This window comes from Papilio polytes, unplaced genomic scaffold (assembly GCF_000836215.1).
Source record: "Papilio polytes unplaced genomic scaffold, Ppol_1.0 DF823901.1, whole genome shotgun sequence".
Lineage (NCBI taxonomy): Eukaryota > Metazoa > Arthropoda > Insecta > Lepidoptera > Papilionidae > Papilio > Papilio polytes.
In genome coordinates, this window is record NW_013525303.1 from 290,653 (window position 1) to 305,612 (window position 14,960).

General features: G+C 36.0%; 2 protein-coding genes across 2 annotated transcripts in view; both read right to left on the bottom strand.

The window, feature by feature from the left end:
- Positions 1-51: 51 nt before the first annotated feature.
- On the bottom strand, positions 52-8,571 carry LOC106102924 (inactive pancreatic lipase-related protein 1-like). Its single transcript, XM_013282544.1, has 9 exons — positions 8,364-8,571; positions 6,639-6,665; positions 6,031-6,208; positions 5,653-5,749; positions 5,165-5,325; positions 2,742-2,864; positions 1,757-1,999; positions 1,073-1,253; positions 52-578 (listed from the first exon to the last, which is right to left on the bottom strand). Exons 3-9 carry the CDS (start codon positions 6,194-6,196, stop codon positions 101-103), a joined length of 1,449 nt encoding a protein of 482 aa, XP_013137998.1. The 5' UTR covers positions 6,197-6,208; positions 6,639-6,665; positions 8,364-8,571; the 3' UTR covers positions 52-100.
- Positions 8,572-14,219: 5,648 nt separating this feature from the next.
- LOC106102794 (band 4.1-like protein 4B) overlaps positions 14,220-14,960 on the bottom strand; it is an 11,563-nt gene continuing 10,822 nt past the window's right edge. Inside the window, exons 5-6 of the mRNA XM_013282378.1 lie at positions 14,871-14,953; positions 14,220-14,396 (exon numbers count right to left, since the gene is read on the bottom strand). Of these exons, the coding sequence (XP_013137832.1) occupies positions 14,255-14,396; positions 14,871-14,953 (225 nt within the window). The 3' untranslated portion in view covers positions 14,220-14,254. The remainder of the gene's footprint in view (positions 14,397-14,870; positions 14,954-14,960) is intronic.

The window sequence follows — 14,960 nt, forward strand, 5'->3', positions numbered from 1 at the left end:
AAATCCTTTAGAGTATTTATTGAAAAAAAAACGATTCTTTTGTCATGGAATAATTTAATTCAGATTTGTACAAAACACATATAACCACAAAACAATTTAGTTATCCTCCGAACACAGAACCCGTAAAGGACTTAAATAGTTTCGAGGGATTCTGGTCTTCTAAAACACCAGCTACCGAATGCAGCAACTTTGATGGATGGTCTTTTACTGAATCAGCGACAGACTCTAGTATTTTCGTCGGATCCTGGTCTAAAGAACCCGCTACAGACTTCAGTAGTTTCGTCGGATCCTGATCTAACGAACCCGCGATAGACTCCAGTAGCTTTTTAGGGTCCTGATCTAATGAGCTTGCGACGGACTCCAGTAGTTTCTTCGGATCCTGGTCTTTTAGTATACTGGCGGTTGAATGCACATTATCTTGGTCTTCGTCCTTCAGTATGGAGCCAGCGACTGCCTGGATAAGGTTGGGAGGGTCCCTGTACTTTAGGCCTTCGTCCCCGCGCCCGTACGGGAACAGGAAGCCTGTCTGCAGGAAGAACTTTCCCCTGGTGTTCGGCTTTGAGTCTATACCCATGTTACTGTAAAACAAACGTCGACTTTAAGGGGGATAGGGACTCATAGGGAAACCCCTCCGCCCCTTGCTTTGGTTGGTTGCTGCCTCCATCCCGCCTCTATCTCCTCCCAAATTTATTCAAAATACTGAAGTAATTACAATGTGTAGACCCACATTAATATCTTCAAACAATTATTAAAATTTCATAAAGATGTTTAACATAGTATGGTATGAGGTGGGGGGGGGGAGGGGGCAAAAGCAATTGTAATAGTAAAATTAAATTACTTTGGTTAGAAATAAAAGTAAGTTGTCTAAGAACAATGACATTTTGTAAGAGAAAACTCCTGATATTGGATAGAATGGGGCATATTTCGGGTGTTCGGACAATTAGAAAATAAATACTGGAACTGAATTTCTTTAAAATTTGCTAGATCAACAGTCACCTGTGTCACCTAAATTGTATTCTGATCAACGGTTTTTGTGATGTTTGATTTTATCTACAGTCTATTGATTCCTAACCTGATCTCGTCATCACACTGGTCTCTCTTAAAGTGTTCCCAGCTGGCACACCTCCTCGCGGAGAAGGCGGCCACTTCCAGCAGAGACTCCGCGAAGTACAGCCAAGAGCGGGAGTGGCTGCACGTCTGCAGCAAACAGCCGGGCTGCGAGTGCCCGCCGTTGGGGAAATAGTCCGCGTGGCCTAAAAAACCACTACTCTAGTATGGGATACGCAACAATGTATTTTAAATATCTTGACGACATGAATAACGTTGGCTACCTTTGACGCACGTCATTGACTAAACTATCGCACAACTGTTTACTCTCGCTTTAATTCGCATGAGATCATATGGAGGTGCGCACACTACTCGATTTTTAATTGTGCAACTAAACAGTTGAATTGACTGCGAAACAATCGACAATCGCAAAACTGTTGTGCGATAGTTTATTCAAAATGCAGCTCTTAGTCGACAGAATACTGACGAACAGAAAGAGGATATTAACATTTATTTGCGTCCACTACAGCCCAATTCACTTTCTGTTTTCATTCTTTCCATAAAAATGGGAGGGATGGAAAAGAAGACTAAAAATTATTCTTCGCCAAGCACAGACATCATTACAAAGAATTAATTCCGCATTACATCTATCATCTTAGTGGTCGTGGTGTTGATTACGTCAGACCACTGTTACCATTTAAAACCTTACCAACAGGTTCCTTCATTCCATAAACCCCACTATCTGAATGTATGCAGTCGACATAATCCGCGTCCGTATCTTTGACCCTAAGGTCCTTCTCGACGTTTGTGAAGCAAGGTCCGGCGGGGTCGAGGGCGGTGAGGCGGCCGGGCTTTCGTCCCGTTAGCTTGAAAAGGGTTTTTCCAGCAAACCCGCTGATATGCGAGCCCAGGCTGTGCCCTATTAAGTGTATTGAAGCAGGGTCTGTGCCACCTGTAAGCATACTATGTATGAGTATAAAGACACGTATTAGAAAACACGTAAAAAAAGAAATTGGAGCTTCTAACCACAAAAAAAGGTTATCAAGTGTGCATTTCGTAAGCTAATAATTAAAAGCCACATGTTTGTTCTAATTTGAAACACGAAGTCAAAGTAGTGGAAGATTTTTAACGTCAATATTTCCGTACAAATGATTACAAATACCGGAATCCAATTACGACCTCAAACTTCCTCGTAAAGATCTTAGATTTGTTCTCATTACCTTATTATTTATGGCGTATTACAAGTTGTAAATTCTAATTGATTTATGTTTACAATTTATTAATAAGTAATAGGTAACTCAGACTGTTATCTTTTATACGGAACCTCACATATTGCATACTGGATACAATCTTAATTTTAACTTTTGACCCATTGTACTTTGTCCACCATATTCGAGCACAATTATTATGTTTTCTGCGTAAGGTCAGTTGTCATATACCTCATTATTTGTGATAAGGTAGCCAGAGCAAAAACGGCCATCAGTTTATAAAACATCAACTATTTTGACGTCAATGCGCTGACCGCTATATAATTGCTCTTGAGACCCTTGTTAACATTGTCATTGACAAGGTCAAGATCGTTGCCGTCTTGCTTTACAATAAACATCTGATTTTAAAATACTTTTGTTATGTTAGAACAAACCTGGAGTTTTCTGGTGTAGAGGATGAGGGGTGTATTACCATCGCTGACTTACCGTTGACCATTGCCGCGAGAACTTCACCCAGCTTGCGGCCCATAAAGCGCACGTATGTGGTAGCACGCAAGTACAGCCAGCGGATCAAAGGACTGCCATCTAATGCTATCACACTCGTCTCACCTAGCACAAACATATTATTAGTGTAACTAACTAAAAGATCGTACAACTGTTTAGTCGTGCTTTGATTCGGGTTTATAAGGAGATGTACACACTAGTTGATTTGCGATAATCTAATCAAAGGTGTGTGCCTCAAAAATTTTTGTCTACACACTTTATCTGAACAGATAAAACTCTGCGTGTGTAGAGGGCTTATTCAATTAACTTCCTTATAAATAAACGTTTGTATTAATTTCAAGAACATCCTTATATTACTAAGTTATTCTATTATGGTCATTGATGTTCACGCAATGTCTACCGGTTGCCTATTACATTGTTTGCATAAGGCCTCGCTTTACATTTCTATTTATAAGACAACAATAAGTATTTTAATAATGCTAACAAAACTTGCACACATAATAAGTACAAGATAATAAGATTGAATGGATGGCAAAAATGGAAAAGAAAGTATGTATGGTCTGTACGAAATAGGACAAGCTTGAGGGAGTGGATCTATACTATTATAATAAAGCGTAAACATACACTGCTTTGTTGCCTAAGATGTCAGCAATTACAGCATATTTTTGAATAATTCATTTTTTAATAAAAAGCCCTACACTTGCGTCACGCTTCAGGCTATATATTTTAACGCCATTAAGCTTAGTGGGTAAATATTTTGGACAAAAACCCTAATGTGGGAAAGAGACCATAAGTTGCTGCCAACATCAAGGAAGCAAGGTTGTCATCATGTCATGTTATTTTGACATTTGTAATTCATAATTTGACAAATGTAAACAATAAAGTAAAATTTTCATAATTTCATGCGGATGAAGTCGCACGGGAACAGCTAGTTCAGATATAAAAACTAGTAGAGATGTATGGAAGAGTGAATACTGCCCGTCCGTAGTGACAAGAGCAGATTGAGAAGTACAAGATTGTCCATTATTTAGCCATGTTGACTTATTTACATTTGCATTTTTATTTAATTCGATAGAATCTACATTACCGGATGTGATGTGGGAATTCCTATCGATGATAATAACTCTGTTAACATTCTCAAGTCGTACAAGATGACTGAATCATTCGCGTCACTAAAAAAGTGAATTATAACAAACAAGCATACGGAACTTGTACGTGTTTAAATTATTTTGCTATATAAAAAAATCTTTCGAATGTACCATTATGTTTTAGAGGCCAGGATTTTTTAATCGAAATGCAAGGCATAAGAAGTTCTATAAATGCTTCTCTATGATTATAACGTAATTATCAGCAATATAACATCGGTATTTAAAAATATGTAGTTTTTTCTTCAATGGGGATGTTTCCTAATTTTTGGAGTTGCTTTTATTATGTAGATAAACCGTATCTGAATATGAAAAAAAATATAATAAAATCATATACGCAACATTTCATTACAAAAACACTTAACTAAAAACAACTTCTCCAAAGACCGCGAAAACGCCTCATGACGTCACTTTCTTGCTTACAAACCTCGCGTCGCGGTCTGTCAAATTTGAATATTAGCTACTCAAATAACTTTTACTATTTTTTTCGTCATATTGATCGAAAATTTGCTCGTAAAATATGTCGTAAATATAAAAACACTTAATAATGGAATCCTCATAATATAACACACGAAAATTCAATTCTTATAATCATTTAAAAATATATATAACTACAAAATGCACTGACATTTACTGAGGTTGGTCACACTGCCATGTTATATGCGAGAAAGTGACGTCATTGGTGTTTGAGATCGAGTAATGGAGGGTAAAAAATATTGCAACGTTTTTAATTTATATTTAATTTGAGACAAACATTTAAGGTCTCTAAATGTTATTATAGGTTATAAAATGCTGTCTTTAAAATATTAAACATAACTTTATTTGGATTTGTAACATTAGGAAACATCCCCATTATAGTCTATTTTTGTCTTAGATCTCAGCTATGTGGTGACCAGGCCATAGTCAACGCTGCATTGCGGGTTGACTTCATACATTTTTCATTTCTTTACAGTTATGTGCGACATCATGATGTTTTCCTCCAAAGGAACATAGGGTAAGTTATACACATATAAAATTCCAACACCGGACCTTTAGATTACAAGTCATATACTTAGCCTTTCAATGCTTAATCTTTGACTAAACAATCGCACAACTGTTCTGCGATTGTCGGTGCTGTCGCTGTCCATTCAACTGCTTATTTGCACAACTAAAAATCGAGTAATGTGCGTACCACCATAAGCTTATAGAAATCACAGCGAGACTAAAAAGTTGTGCGATAGTTTACTCTAAGTATACCACAAGAACTGTTTAAGAACTCACCACTTCTAAGGAATGCTTCGCTGATATTCTTAAAGCTATCTTTTGTGGGATCATCAATGAAGCCGTGCACGAAGATGATGAGTTTTCTCTGAGGGTCGAAGGCGCGCGCGCGGGTGATGGCCTCCGCGGCCACGCTAATATTGTACACTCTACTGCTGATCCTGAGGATGAAAGGATGGTGTAACACTATTCGAATTATTACTAATAAACTAGTGATTCTAAATGCAGTCTAAACAGAGCCTGTTGTCTACGTAAGAGTCGATGGAAGTGAAATAACTATAGAGAATTAAAGTTATGGATTTACAGATCTTAGAACAATTTAGACGTATCTGTTCATCGAAAATATAAAATTTTGAAAGTAGTCTACCATAAAAATACATTTACCAATCTTTTTTATAGATAGAAAGCAGAGTATAGCTAAAGGTGCTATCTCTAACTAGAAGAAATTACGTACAAGTCTATGATTTTTTGATTTCTGCTTAACTAACCTGGTTTTGAAGAATAAGGAGAGTGAATTGAGATCCGGTTCCTTGACGCCTTCCAGCTGCTCGTAAGCCACGCCTAGGAGTTTCTTCACATGAGGACCTGTGCACACAAGATGTAATTTAAAAGAACACAGAAAAGACGATTTATCTCGACACATTCTTCTTAAAGTGCCACCTTTCTAGGTTCATTTAACTCTAACTTGCACTATTAAAAACGCGCTCTAAAGAACGGGTGGTTTCCGAACCACTGGTGTAGTTTTTTGATCCAGAATCTTTACATTAGCCGCCAGTATCTCACCTGATAGCCTAACAAATTATATCGCGGTAACAGAATAGGTAGAAAAACGTTAAAAAAAACAAACGACATCCGTTTCAACTTACATCCAGCTGAGCCGATATAAGCAATAGATTCGTCTATAGGTTGCTTTAAAGGTCTGATCTGTTGCTGTATGCCCTCGCCCAGGTTTTCGATGAGGTTGCCCTGCTGCTGACCTGATGCCTTCAGCAGCGACATGTACCCCACGAACATTGTCACCAAATAGTTCATGTTGAATAGATTCTAAAAGCAGAATGATTGAACTAACGTATTGAAAATCCAATCAATTTTTTATTAAAGTGTAGTATTGTCGTACTAAATATAAATAAGGAATTACAAAGGAACTGTTTAAAAGAGCGGGAGCACACTTTTGACTAAACTATCGCATAACTGTTCAGTCTCGCTTTGATTCCTAAGAGCTTATATGGTGGTAACACTACTCGATTTTTAGTTGTGCAACTAAACAGTTGAATTGGCTAAACAATCGACAATCGCACAACAGTTATGCGATTGTTTAATCAACGGTATGCGCCCGCTTTTTTATTTTGAGAAATTTACAATATTGTTTAAGAAATCTGAATGTTGTAGTAAGTCCTCTACTCAAAGTTATGAATAGATTCCAGTTTGGACTTAGTTATACATGTTTCTATTAATAAATAAAATATGTACTAACCACGAAATTATTTAATCCAGTAACAACCTGTGAAAAATAAGTATAGATAAATTACGAAAGGCTACAAATTAGAAAAACAAATGTGCGAAGTGCAAGCAAACAAAAAACAGTGCATTCCATACAGTGTGTTTTCACAGCCGTTGTTTTAAAACCACTGCGTGATCTACAGTGAAAACCCACGGTTGTATTTGTGATAGTTGAAAATGTAAATAAACTATTGGACACACAAAATCAGTACTTAAAACCAATAAACCCAAACGCTTCTCGTGTTAAAGCGGTATACAACTCACTCCGCTGAAAACACTGTTGAAAGTCAAATCATAAACATCTTCCGCGAGAACCTCCATATTTTACTGCAAATAAGGATTAAAATTAATTTATTTTAATCCTAAATATTACTTTTTTTATAACATAGGGTGGCAAACGAGCAAGCGGCCACCTGAGTCCGCCAAAATGGTGAAGCGACCGCTGCCCATTGGCATCCACAATTGCAGATGCATTGTCTATCCTTAGGCGACGGAGGAGGACACTTCTCCTTCCTATGCATCTCCTCCACCGTCAAATCCTTTCCCTTCCCATCCTCTCCTAATAAGAAAAGGGTGGTAAAAGACTTAAATTAGGCCTCTGGCAACACACTCATCAGACGAAACACGGAATTGCTTCCATTTCACGCCTGTCTTCTGTGGGTTCGTGATATTACACCGGGCGTGCCGGCCCTGCAGTGCTAAGATGGTAAAACGGGTACTAATACTGTTTACCATGCTTTGACGTGGGGGAAAATGTTTAAAAAGGCTTGTGAGAGCCCCTTTTGGTATGCTCATTTTTTAAAAATTATTTTAGTAATAAAATGCCTCACTGTAACGTCATGCTTATAAAATATATATTTTCACGCTATTACACTTAGGGGGTAAGTAAATTGGAAATAGAGAAAGGGGTATAAACTATAAGCTAATAGCAGGTTGCCATGGTTACTAAAGTTTTCAGCCAATGGGCACTTGTTTCTTAAAATATGTAACTAATTAAGATGAGTATTAGAATAGGTTTGAGGTTAAGCACAGGAAGTAGCAATAAACCTAGTTCCTTTTACATTAAACACATAAAACTTCAAATAAACATTAGTACAGGAAACACAATTTCACTCTTATCGATGTTTCGGTTTTCGTTTTATCAATTTTCAGTATTGAACTAGAAAGGAAATCCAATTATCACAAGGCCTTACATACATAGTTTTTTTGTATAAAATTTTAACACGAACAATACAAACGAATTGATAACCTTCTTTTGGGAAGTCGGTTAATTAATTAATGTCTCGACTTTGATAGTAAAGTACGAAATACATAAAATGAAATTTAAGAATCTATACTTAATATAATAAAGCGTAAACACACACTTCTTTGTTGCCTAAGATATCAGCAGTTACAGCATATTTTCAAATAACTCTTCTTTTAATAAAAAGCCCTACACTTACGTCACGCTTTACGCTATATATTTTCACGCCGTTAAACTTAGGGGTAAATATTTTGGATAAAAACCCTAATGTGGGAAAGAGAAAAGAAGAAGAAGAAGAAGCAAGGTTGCCATGGTTTGTCATCATGTCATTTTGACATTTGCAATTGATAATTTTACAAATGTGAACAATAAAATGAAGTTTTATAATTCTATGCGGATGAAGTCGCATGGGAACAGCTAGTTTATAATAAAAGTAAAAATTAAATCAAAACTTACGTTTGTAGCAATCCAAAACTTAAGTAACAAAATTTGGAGACTATTATTTTTTATTTTATCACACTATTTAATAATTGTGCAACATATTATTTACGATATTTGTTAGTAAAAATATCAAAGTACGTGTGTTTGTATCTCCGTCAGTTTACATACTAACTCTCAATGGTGCTTTTCTGTTTTCCAATTTAAATGTATCCGCGTATCATTTATCACTTAATATCGGGGATTCTCAAACTGTACAAGAAATAGGTATTCAAAGACAGTAATACGGTGTTTTATTTTAACTATTTATTCGCTGTTCTAGTATAGTTATTGGTAATGTTAAATATAATGGCCGACAACGCATCTGTAGCTCTGATGTTGCGGATGTCTGGGCGTCGTTCACCACCTGTGTTCCCACCGCTCCTTTGCCCCCTTCTCTAATAAAAAAAACTAGTCCTTTTTCATTTACCACCCTTTATTTTCACATAAAGTGAAAACGAATTTGTTAGAGAAGGTAGATCGATGGAATTTGGCATACATCTAGAAGATAGTTTGGGAGAATACAAAGGCTACTTACTTTTGTTTTTTTTTAGTTCGACGCGGACGGAGACACCGAGTATCGCAGGAACATTGTTTCGTTACTCATTTATTTTCAGAAAGATAATATGTTAATACGTACAAAGTTTGAGAACCTCAGATTACTGCGCATTGAATAACGAACGGAAGAAAAAACCTAATTGGTTTCTTAGGTTACATCAACTTATAAGAAACTCAGCGTAAAATAGCTCTTTATAGAGTAAATAGAATTAATAAGACAAATGTAAACATACAATTGATGTTTTCGCGATGTATTTGTCGATATAGTCTCTTATATTATTAGCTTCCCGCGACTTCGTCTGCGTTATATTGAACAATAATAAAAATGTGCCATATGTAACTCACTGATGACAGTTTTTAATGGTCTATTTTTGGAATGGGTCCAGTAGTTTTTGAGCCTATTTATTACAATCAAGCATTATAAATGCGAAAGTTTAGATGGATGGATGTTTGTTAGTGTTTGTAGCCTAAACGACTTAACGGATTATGATAAAATTGGCATAGACGTAGAGGATAGTCTGGAAGGACACAGAGGCTACTTGCATTTGTGTTTTTTAATTCAGTACGGACGGAGTTGCGGGCGAAAGCTAGTATTATTATCAGTGAAAACCCGCGTTTGCTTTCAGTTATAATCGAACTGAACAACTAACAAGTATGCATGGACTAGTGCTAGGAACATTATTATTATTCGAAGTAGTCTTCATGTCTATTTTACATTTTTCGATTATCTAAGCTGCCACTTCCTGGAGACGCTCATGCTCATGGAACAATTAAGACAGATGAACTGGTACGTCTCGGATATAGTAAGCTAAAATGTTTAGATTATTGGATATTTGTTATTACATATCACCAGATCGGCTCAGAGTATCTCGATGAAATTTGACATAGATGTATAACAGTCTGGAGGAACACATAGGGTTAGTCCACGCGCACGGAGTCGCGGGCGACAGTTAGTTTCACACGATAACGTTGGGGAAGGTCAGGCGCAGTAATTATAAGATGTGCAGGGTGAAAGGACCTAAAAGGTTAAATTTGCAAACGAAAAGGAATTTCCAAGAGAGTTCCCTATCTTAAAATAACAAAAATATTTATGCTAAACAAATAAATGGGCAAACCGTACTGAGAACGTAGCTTATCATCCCCCGCACCGGGAAGAGGATGACAATTTGCACACGCCGGGGCTCAAATATGGGAAAATACTTCCCGTAACGCATGGAACGTGTCAAACGATTAGATAACACTTGCTGTTGCCCGCGACTCCGACCGCGTGGAATTAATAAAACAAAACTGAGAAGCCTATGTGTTCTTCCAGACTATCCTCTACGTCTATGCCAAATTTCATCGTAATCCGTTCAGCCGTTTAAGCTACAAACTCTAACAAACCAAATCCATCCATCTAAACATTCGCATTTATAATATTAGTATGATGTTACTCACTGATAACGTAGTTTTTTTAATGATGTATATTTTTTTTAAATTGGCCCAGTAGTTTTTGAGTTATTTCAATACATACAAAAGTACAAATCTTTCCTCTTTATAATATTAGTATAGACACAGATAAAACTACATTTGCACAGCGATGCAAAACATTGCCATTCAAAAGGTTATCAAACGAATCGCTTATGGGTTTTTTGAAGTTATTATCAAATTGCAAACAAAATTATTTTTATCTTTTAAGTTTTTATAAAGTCACTTTTGCTTGCGACATTTCCGTTCGGAATTCATCAAAATAAATCTAGTATTATATAATTTATTACATGATGATGTATCTTTCTAAGAGAGTGCGCTTTGACTAAACTATCGCACAACTGTTCAGTCTCGCTTAATTACTCGATTTCTAGTTGTGTAACTAAATAGTTGAATTGACTGCAAAACAATCGACAATCTCAATTCTTTTTTTTTTAGTTTTCTGTTACAAACAAAAATACAAACCTTTCCATTTGATAAGTATAGCTTTGTGATCTGAGACATTGTGTACAATCTGCCGCACATCAATAAACAAGTAAGATAATACATATGCCAGTTGCTGGCATTATTGCATGCTACTGGCATGGATTTTGTGACAAGTTAAAGGAGGGGATAACGGTGGTACAAAACTACAGTTTGTCTAAATGAGATAGATTAGTTTGATAAATGCAGGTTATTATTAATTTGAGAAAACATTTTTTTTTTAATTCATTGACACTATGAACCTATCGATTCGATATCGTATGAATTGTCAAACGAATCATATTTAGACAAACTATAACACCTTTTATACGATCTCATACTTTACTGTCTGAAGTCACCATCGCGGTGCCTCGTAGCAGCTCGGTTAGACGGACCAGGAGATGCGAGCTGTTCAAACTAAAACCTTATCGTATCAACGTAGATCGGAACTCTGTAATTTTCAGAATCTCCAGCAGTTATAATGATTTTTTAGCCATCGGTTGTCATGATGTTGACATTTTCCAGGACTCCATGTCCAGATTTTTGAACTTAATAAAAAGGATCTCGCCTTATAGTACCAACAGTAACACTTTTGAATTTTATTAATTGTTTTTGTTTAATATGTGTACCCTAACTTATATTAGTTGTAATTAACGTGATTCAACGTTCGTTAATGAAAAGGTAAAACATAATTTTTTTGTGAGCGCTGTGTACGCCTGGCATCTGTATGTTCTACTGCTATTTTGTTTTTCATTGTCTGCAGTATATTATTTTGGTTGTGAACTTTGAACATGCAATTGGTGTACCTTTCCAATAAATAAATGTGCAGACTTTGTGCCAGTAACTGGCGTGCCAGTTGTCCCTTTTACTCTCTTGTGTATTTCAACCTTACATATAATAGTTAGTACACATTAGTACCGATATCCAACAAAATAGGGCGCACAACTAAACTATCGGACAACCGTTGTGCGATTGTCGATTGTTTCGCAGTCAACTGTTTAGTTGCACAACTAATAATCGAGTAGTGTAACCTCCATATAAGGTAATGACATCAAAGAAGACTAAACAGTTGTGCGATAGTTCAATCAAAGGTTTGGCGCTTTTAAACGCTTCAAGTATCTCAACTGATGCGATTTTTAATAGGGTTAAATGAAACTTCAGAACATTTGAAATTAATTTTATTTCACCTTTATTGTAGATAGATATCTTTTAAGACAAAAATACAAAAAAAAAATCATACAGATTTCATTCTCCTTTTTGATGTCGATTAAAATACTCTTATTAATTGTAAATGGCACTAAGTATTATTAACTATATTTGAATAATAATAATCTATACTATTATAATAAAGCGTAAACACACTTCTTTGTTGCCTAAGATGTCAGCAATTACACCATATTTTTGAATACTTTTTTTTATAAAAAGCCCTACACTTACGTCACACTTTAGGCTATGTATTTTCACGCCATTAAACTTAGGGGGTAAATGTTTTGGATAAAAACCCTAATGTGGGAAAGAGACCATAAGTTGTTGCCAACATCAAGGAAGTAAGATTGTCAAGGTTTGTCATGTCATTTTGACATTTGTAATTGATAATTTGACAAATGTAAACAATAAAATAACATTTTGAGAATTCCATGCGGATGAAGCCGCACGGGAACAGCTAGTTGTATATAAAAGGCACTATATACTTATGTATTACGATTATATATCTATCTCTTTCACTATTTTATTAACAGAAAAATACGGTTATAAAATACAATTTTAGTCACCATTTCTTAAATTATGAAACTAAAAGGTAAAAAAGATATAAATGCTTTGAAATACTAAGAGCCTGTCCCACCAAATTGTTAATTGTCAAGTGATAGAGCCCGCTTTAACATCTTGCTGTAGGGCTCGCTCCAATACCACGACCACACAGAAGACAGGCGTGAAGTGGAACCAATTCCGTGTACAGTGGAGGCCTAATTTAAGTCCCTTTCTCTTTACCACCTTTTTCTTATAAGGAGAGGAAGTGGATTAGACGGTAGAGGAGATGCATAGGAAGGGGAAATATCATCTTTATGTGCGTCTCCTCCTCTGTCGAATATGGGTAGGCAACGGATCTGAAATTGCGGATGTCTATGTGCAGCGGTCGCTTTCTATTTCGGTGGATTCAGGCCGCTTACTTTTTGCCACCTTACATAATTAAATAAAATATAAATGTGAAATATGTGATGGATATATCGGCATTTGTTACTTTATCTGACAGTGACGTGAAGCTATCTGAGCCTCTATCAGCCAGTAGTGGGACAGACCCTTAGTTGTCTAGAATTCAAACGAACATGATTGACTGAAAGTTTTTTTATTAATAAAACAGTCATGTTTTTTATTACTAGCCCTATAATGTTAATTATAACAATTCCTACCCCCTAATATCCTCCCTTCTTTATAAATTGGTTGTTTTTTCTCTGATTTCTATATAAAGCACAAATAATGTATAGAGGTAGTAATAAAGTCAACTTCACAACGTTTAAAAAGGAAAGATTTGTATTTTTGTATGTATTGAAATAACTCAAAAACTACTGGGCCTATTTAAAAAAATCTTTCACTACTAGAAAGGTTATATTTCTGTAAGTAACATAGGCTATGCTTTTTATTATTGTTTTAATTTCATGCGGGCGAAGTCGCAAGCAACAGCTAGTTTGTTATATCGGAAACTGACCAAAAAATTCGACAAATATTTGCTTTTACTGTTATCTCAAAAGAGATAATGTACAGGCAAAATATTACCCTTATTTATTCCATTTGTCAAATTTCTTCCCCTTCTCGTCTTTTCCGTGTATGAAAAGGGGAAGGGAAATTAGACAATTTAATTTCTTACTATTGTCGAAAGTACAGTCAGGGAATTTGGTGTTCCGTCGTAAAGATAAAGAATTTAACGCCTTGAAACGAAGAAAAAAAACCAATAGACATTTTTTATATGTCCGTAAATCAGACGAATAATTGTTTTTTTTTTTGAAAAAATAAGCCATGTTAACGTAATTTTTTTTAATGGTCAACTTATTTTTAAACCCGCTTCAGTAGTTTTTTAATTTATTGTAGTTATTTCCGAAAATCAGACGAATTTCGGTTTTTTTGTGAAAAAAAGCCATGTTACTGATAACGTAGTTTTTTATGGTCAACTAATTTTTGAACTGGCTTCAGTAGTTTTTTAATATATTTCAATTCATACAAAAATATAAATCTTTCCTCTTTATATTAGTATAGATTATTGTTTATACAATTTACTGCTAATTGGTTCTTTATACGGAGTTTGGTTGCAAGGGATAATTTCTGAAAATGAAACACCGCGGATTTCCGCGACTGTACTGTAGTTTGTGTGATATTTTTATTTCTGTAAGTCATGTGACTAGCGGCGGTTCTGTACAGTGTGTGTGTGTGCCGCGGGCGCGCAGCTGCTGCAGCGTGCGGCGGCAGGAGACGCGGCGCGCGCCTAGTCGCGGGAACCCGAGCACGCGCTCCACACACACCGGCGTCTCGCGTCTATACAGTGCGCAATATGCATATGACGACATTTGCGACAAACTTTTTTTAAATATACTTTATTACTTTAAAAGTCCTGCAAAGATTTTTTTTAATGTAATGTGATTTAATGGCACAATTTAATCATTAAAAAGTGTCTTTTTTCAAATTCCCTCGCTAAGTTCTAAAACGCACACTATTGGTCGAAGCAAGTGGCTTATCTAATATGGCGTCGCTGCGTTGACAATACACAGTTCATTTACGTTACTTTATGTAGAAATACACTCTTGAAGTACTTTACTGTAAACACGATATCAAAACAAACTTTAAAATAAAAAATTAATGAATAGAATTATTAATTACCACTTATTTGTACCAACTTACTTGTCTCCTTTCATCCGTTCTTTTTGCTGACCAACATTCAGATCCATACATCACGACAGGGGTTACTTTAAGTGGAATTTGACCCTTGAAAATGTGTTGTTATTGGCATACCTGAAGAAGATGTGATGCTCGACGCAGCACCTCCACAGCAGCTTGCAGGCGCTGGTGGAGGGCAGGCGGAAGCGCAGGCAGCTCTGCCAC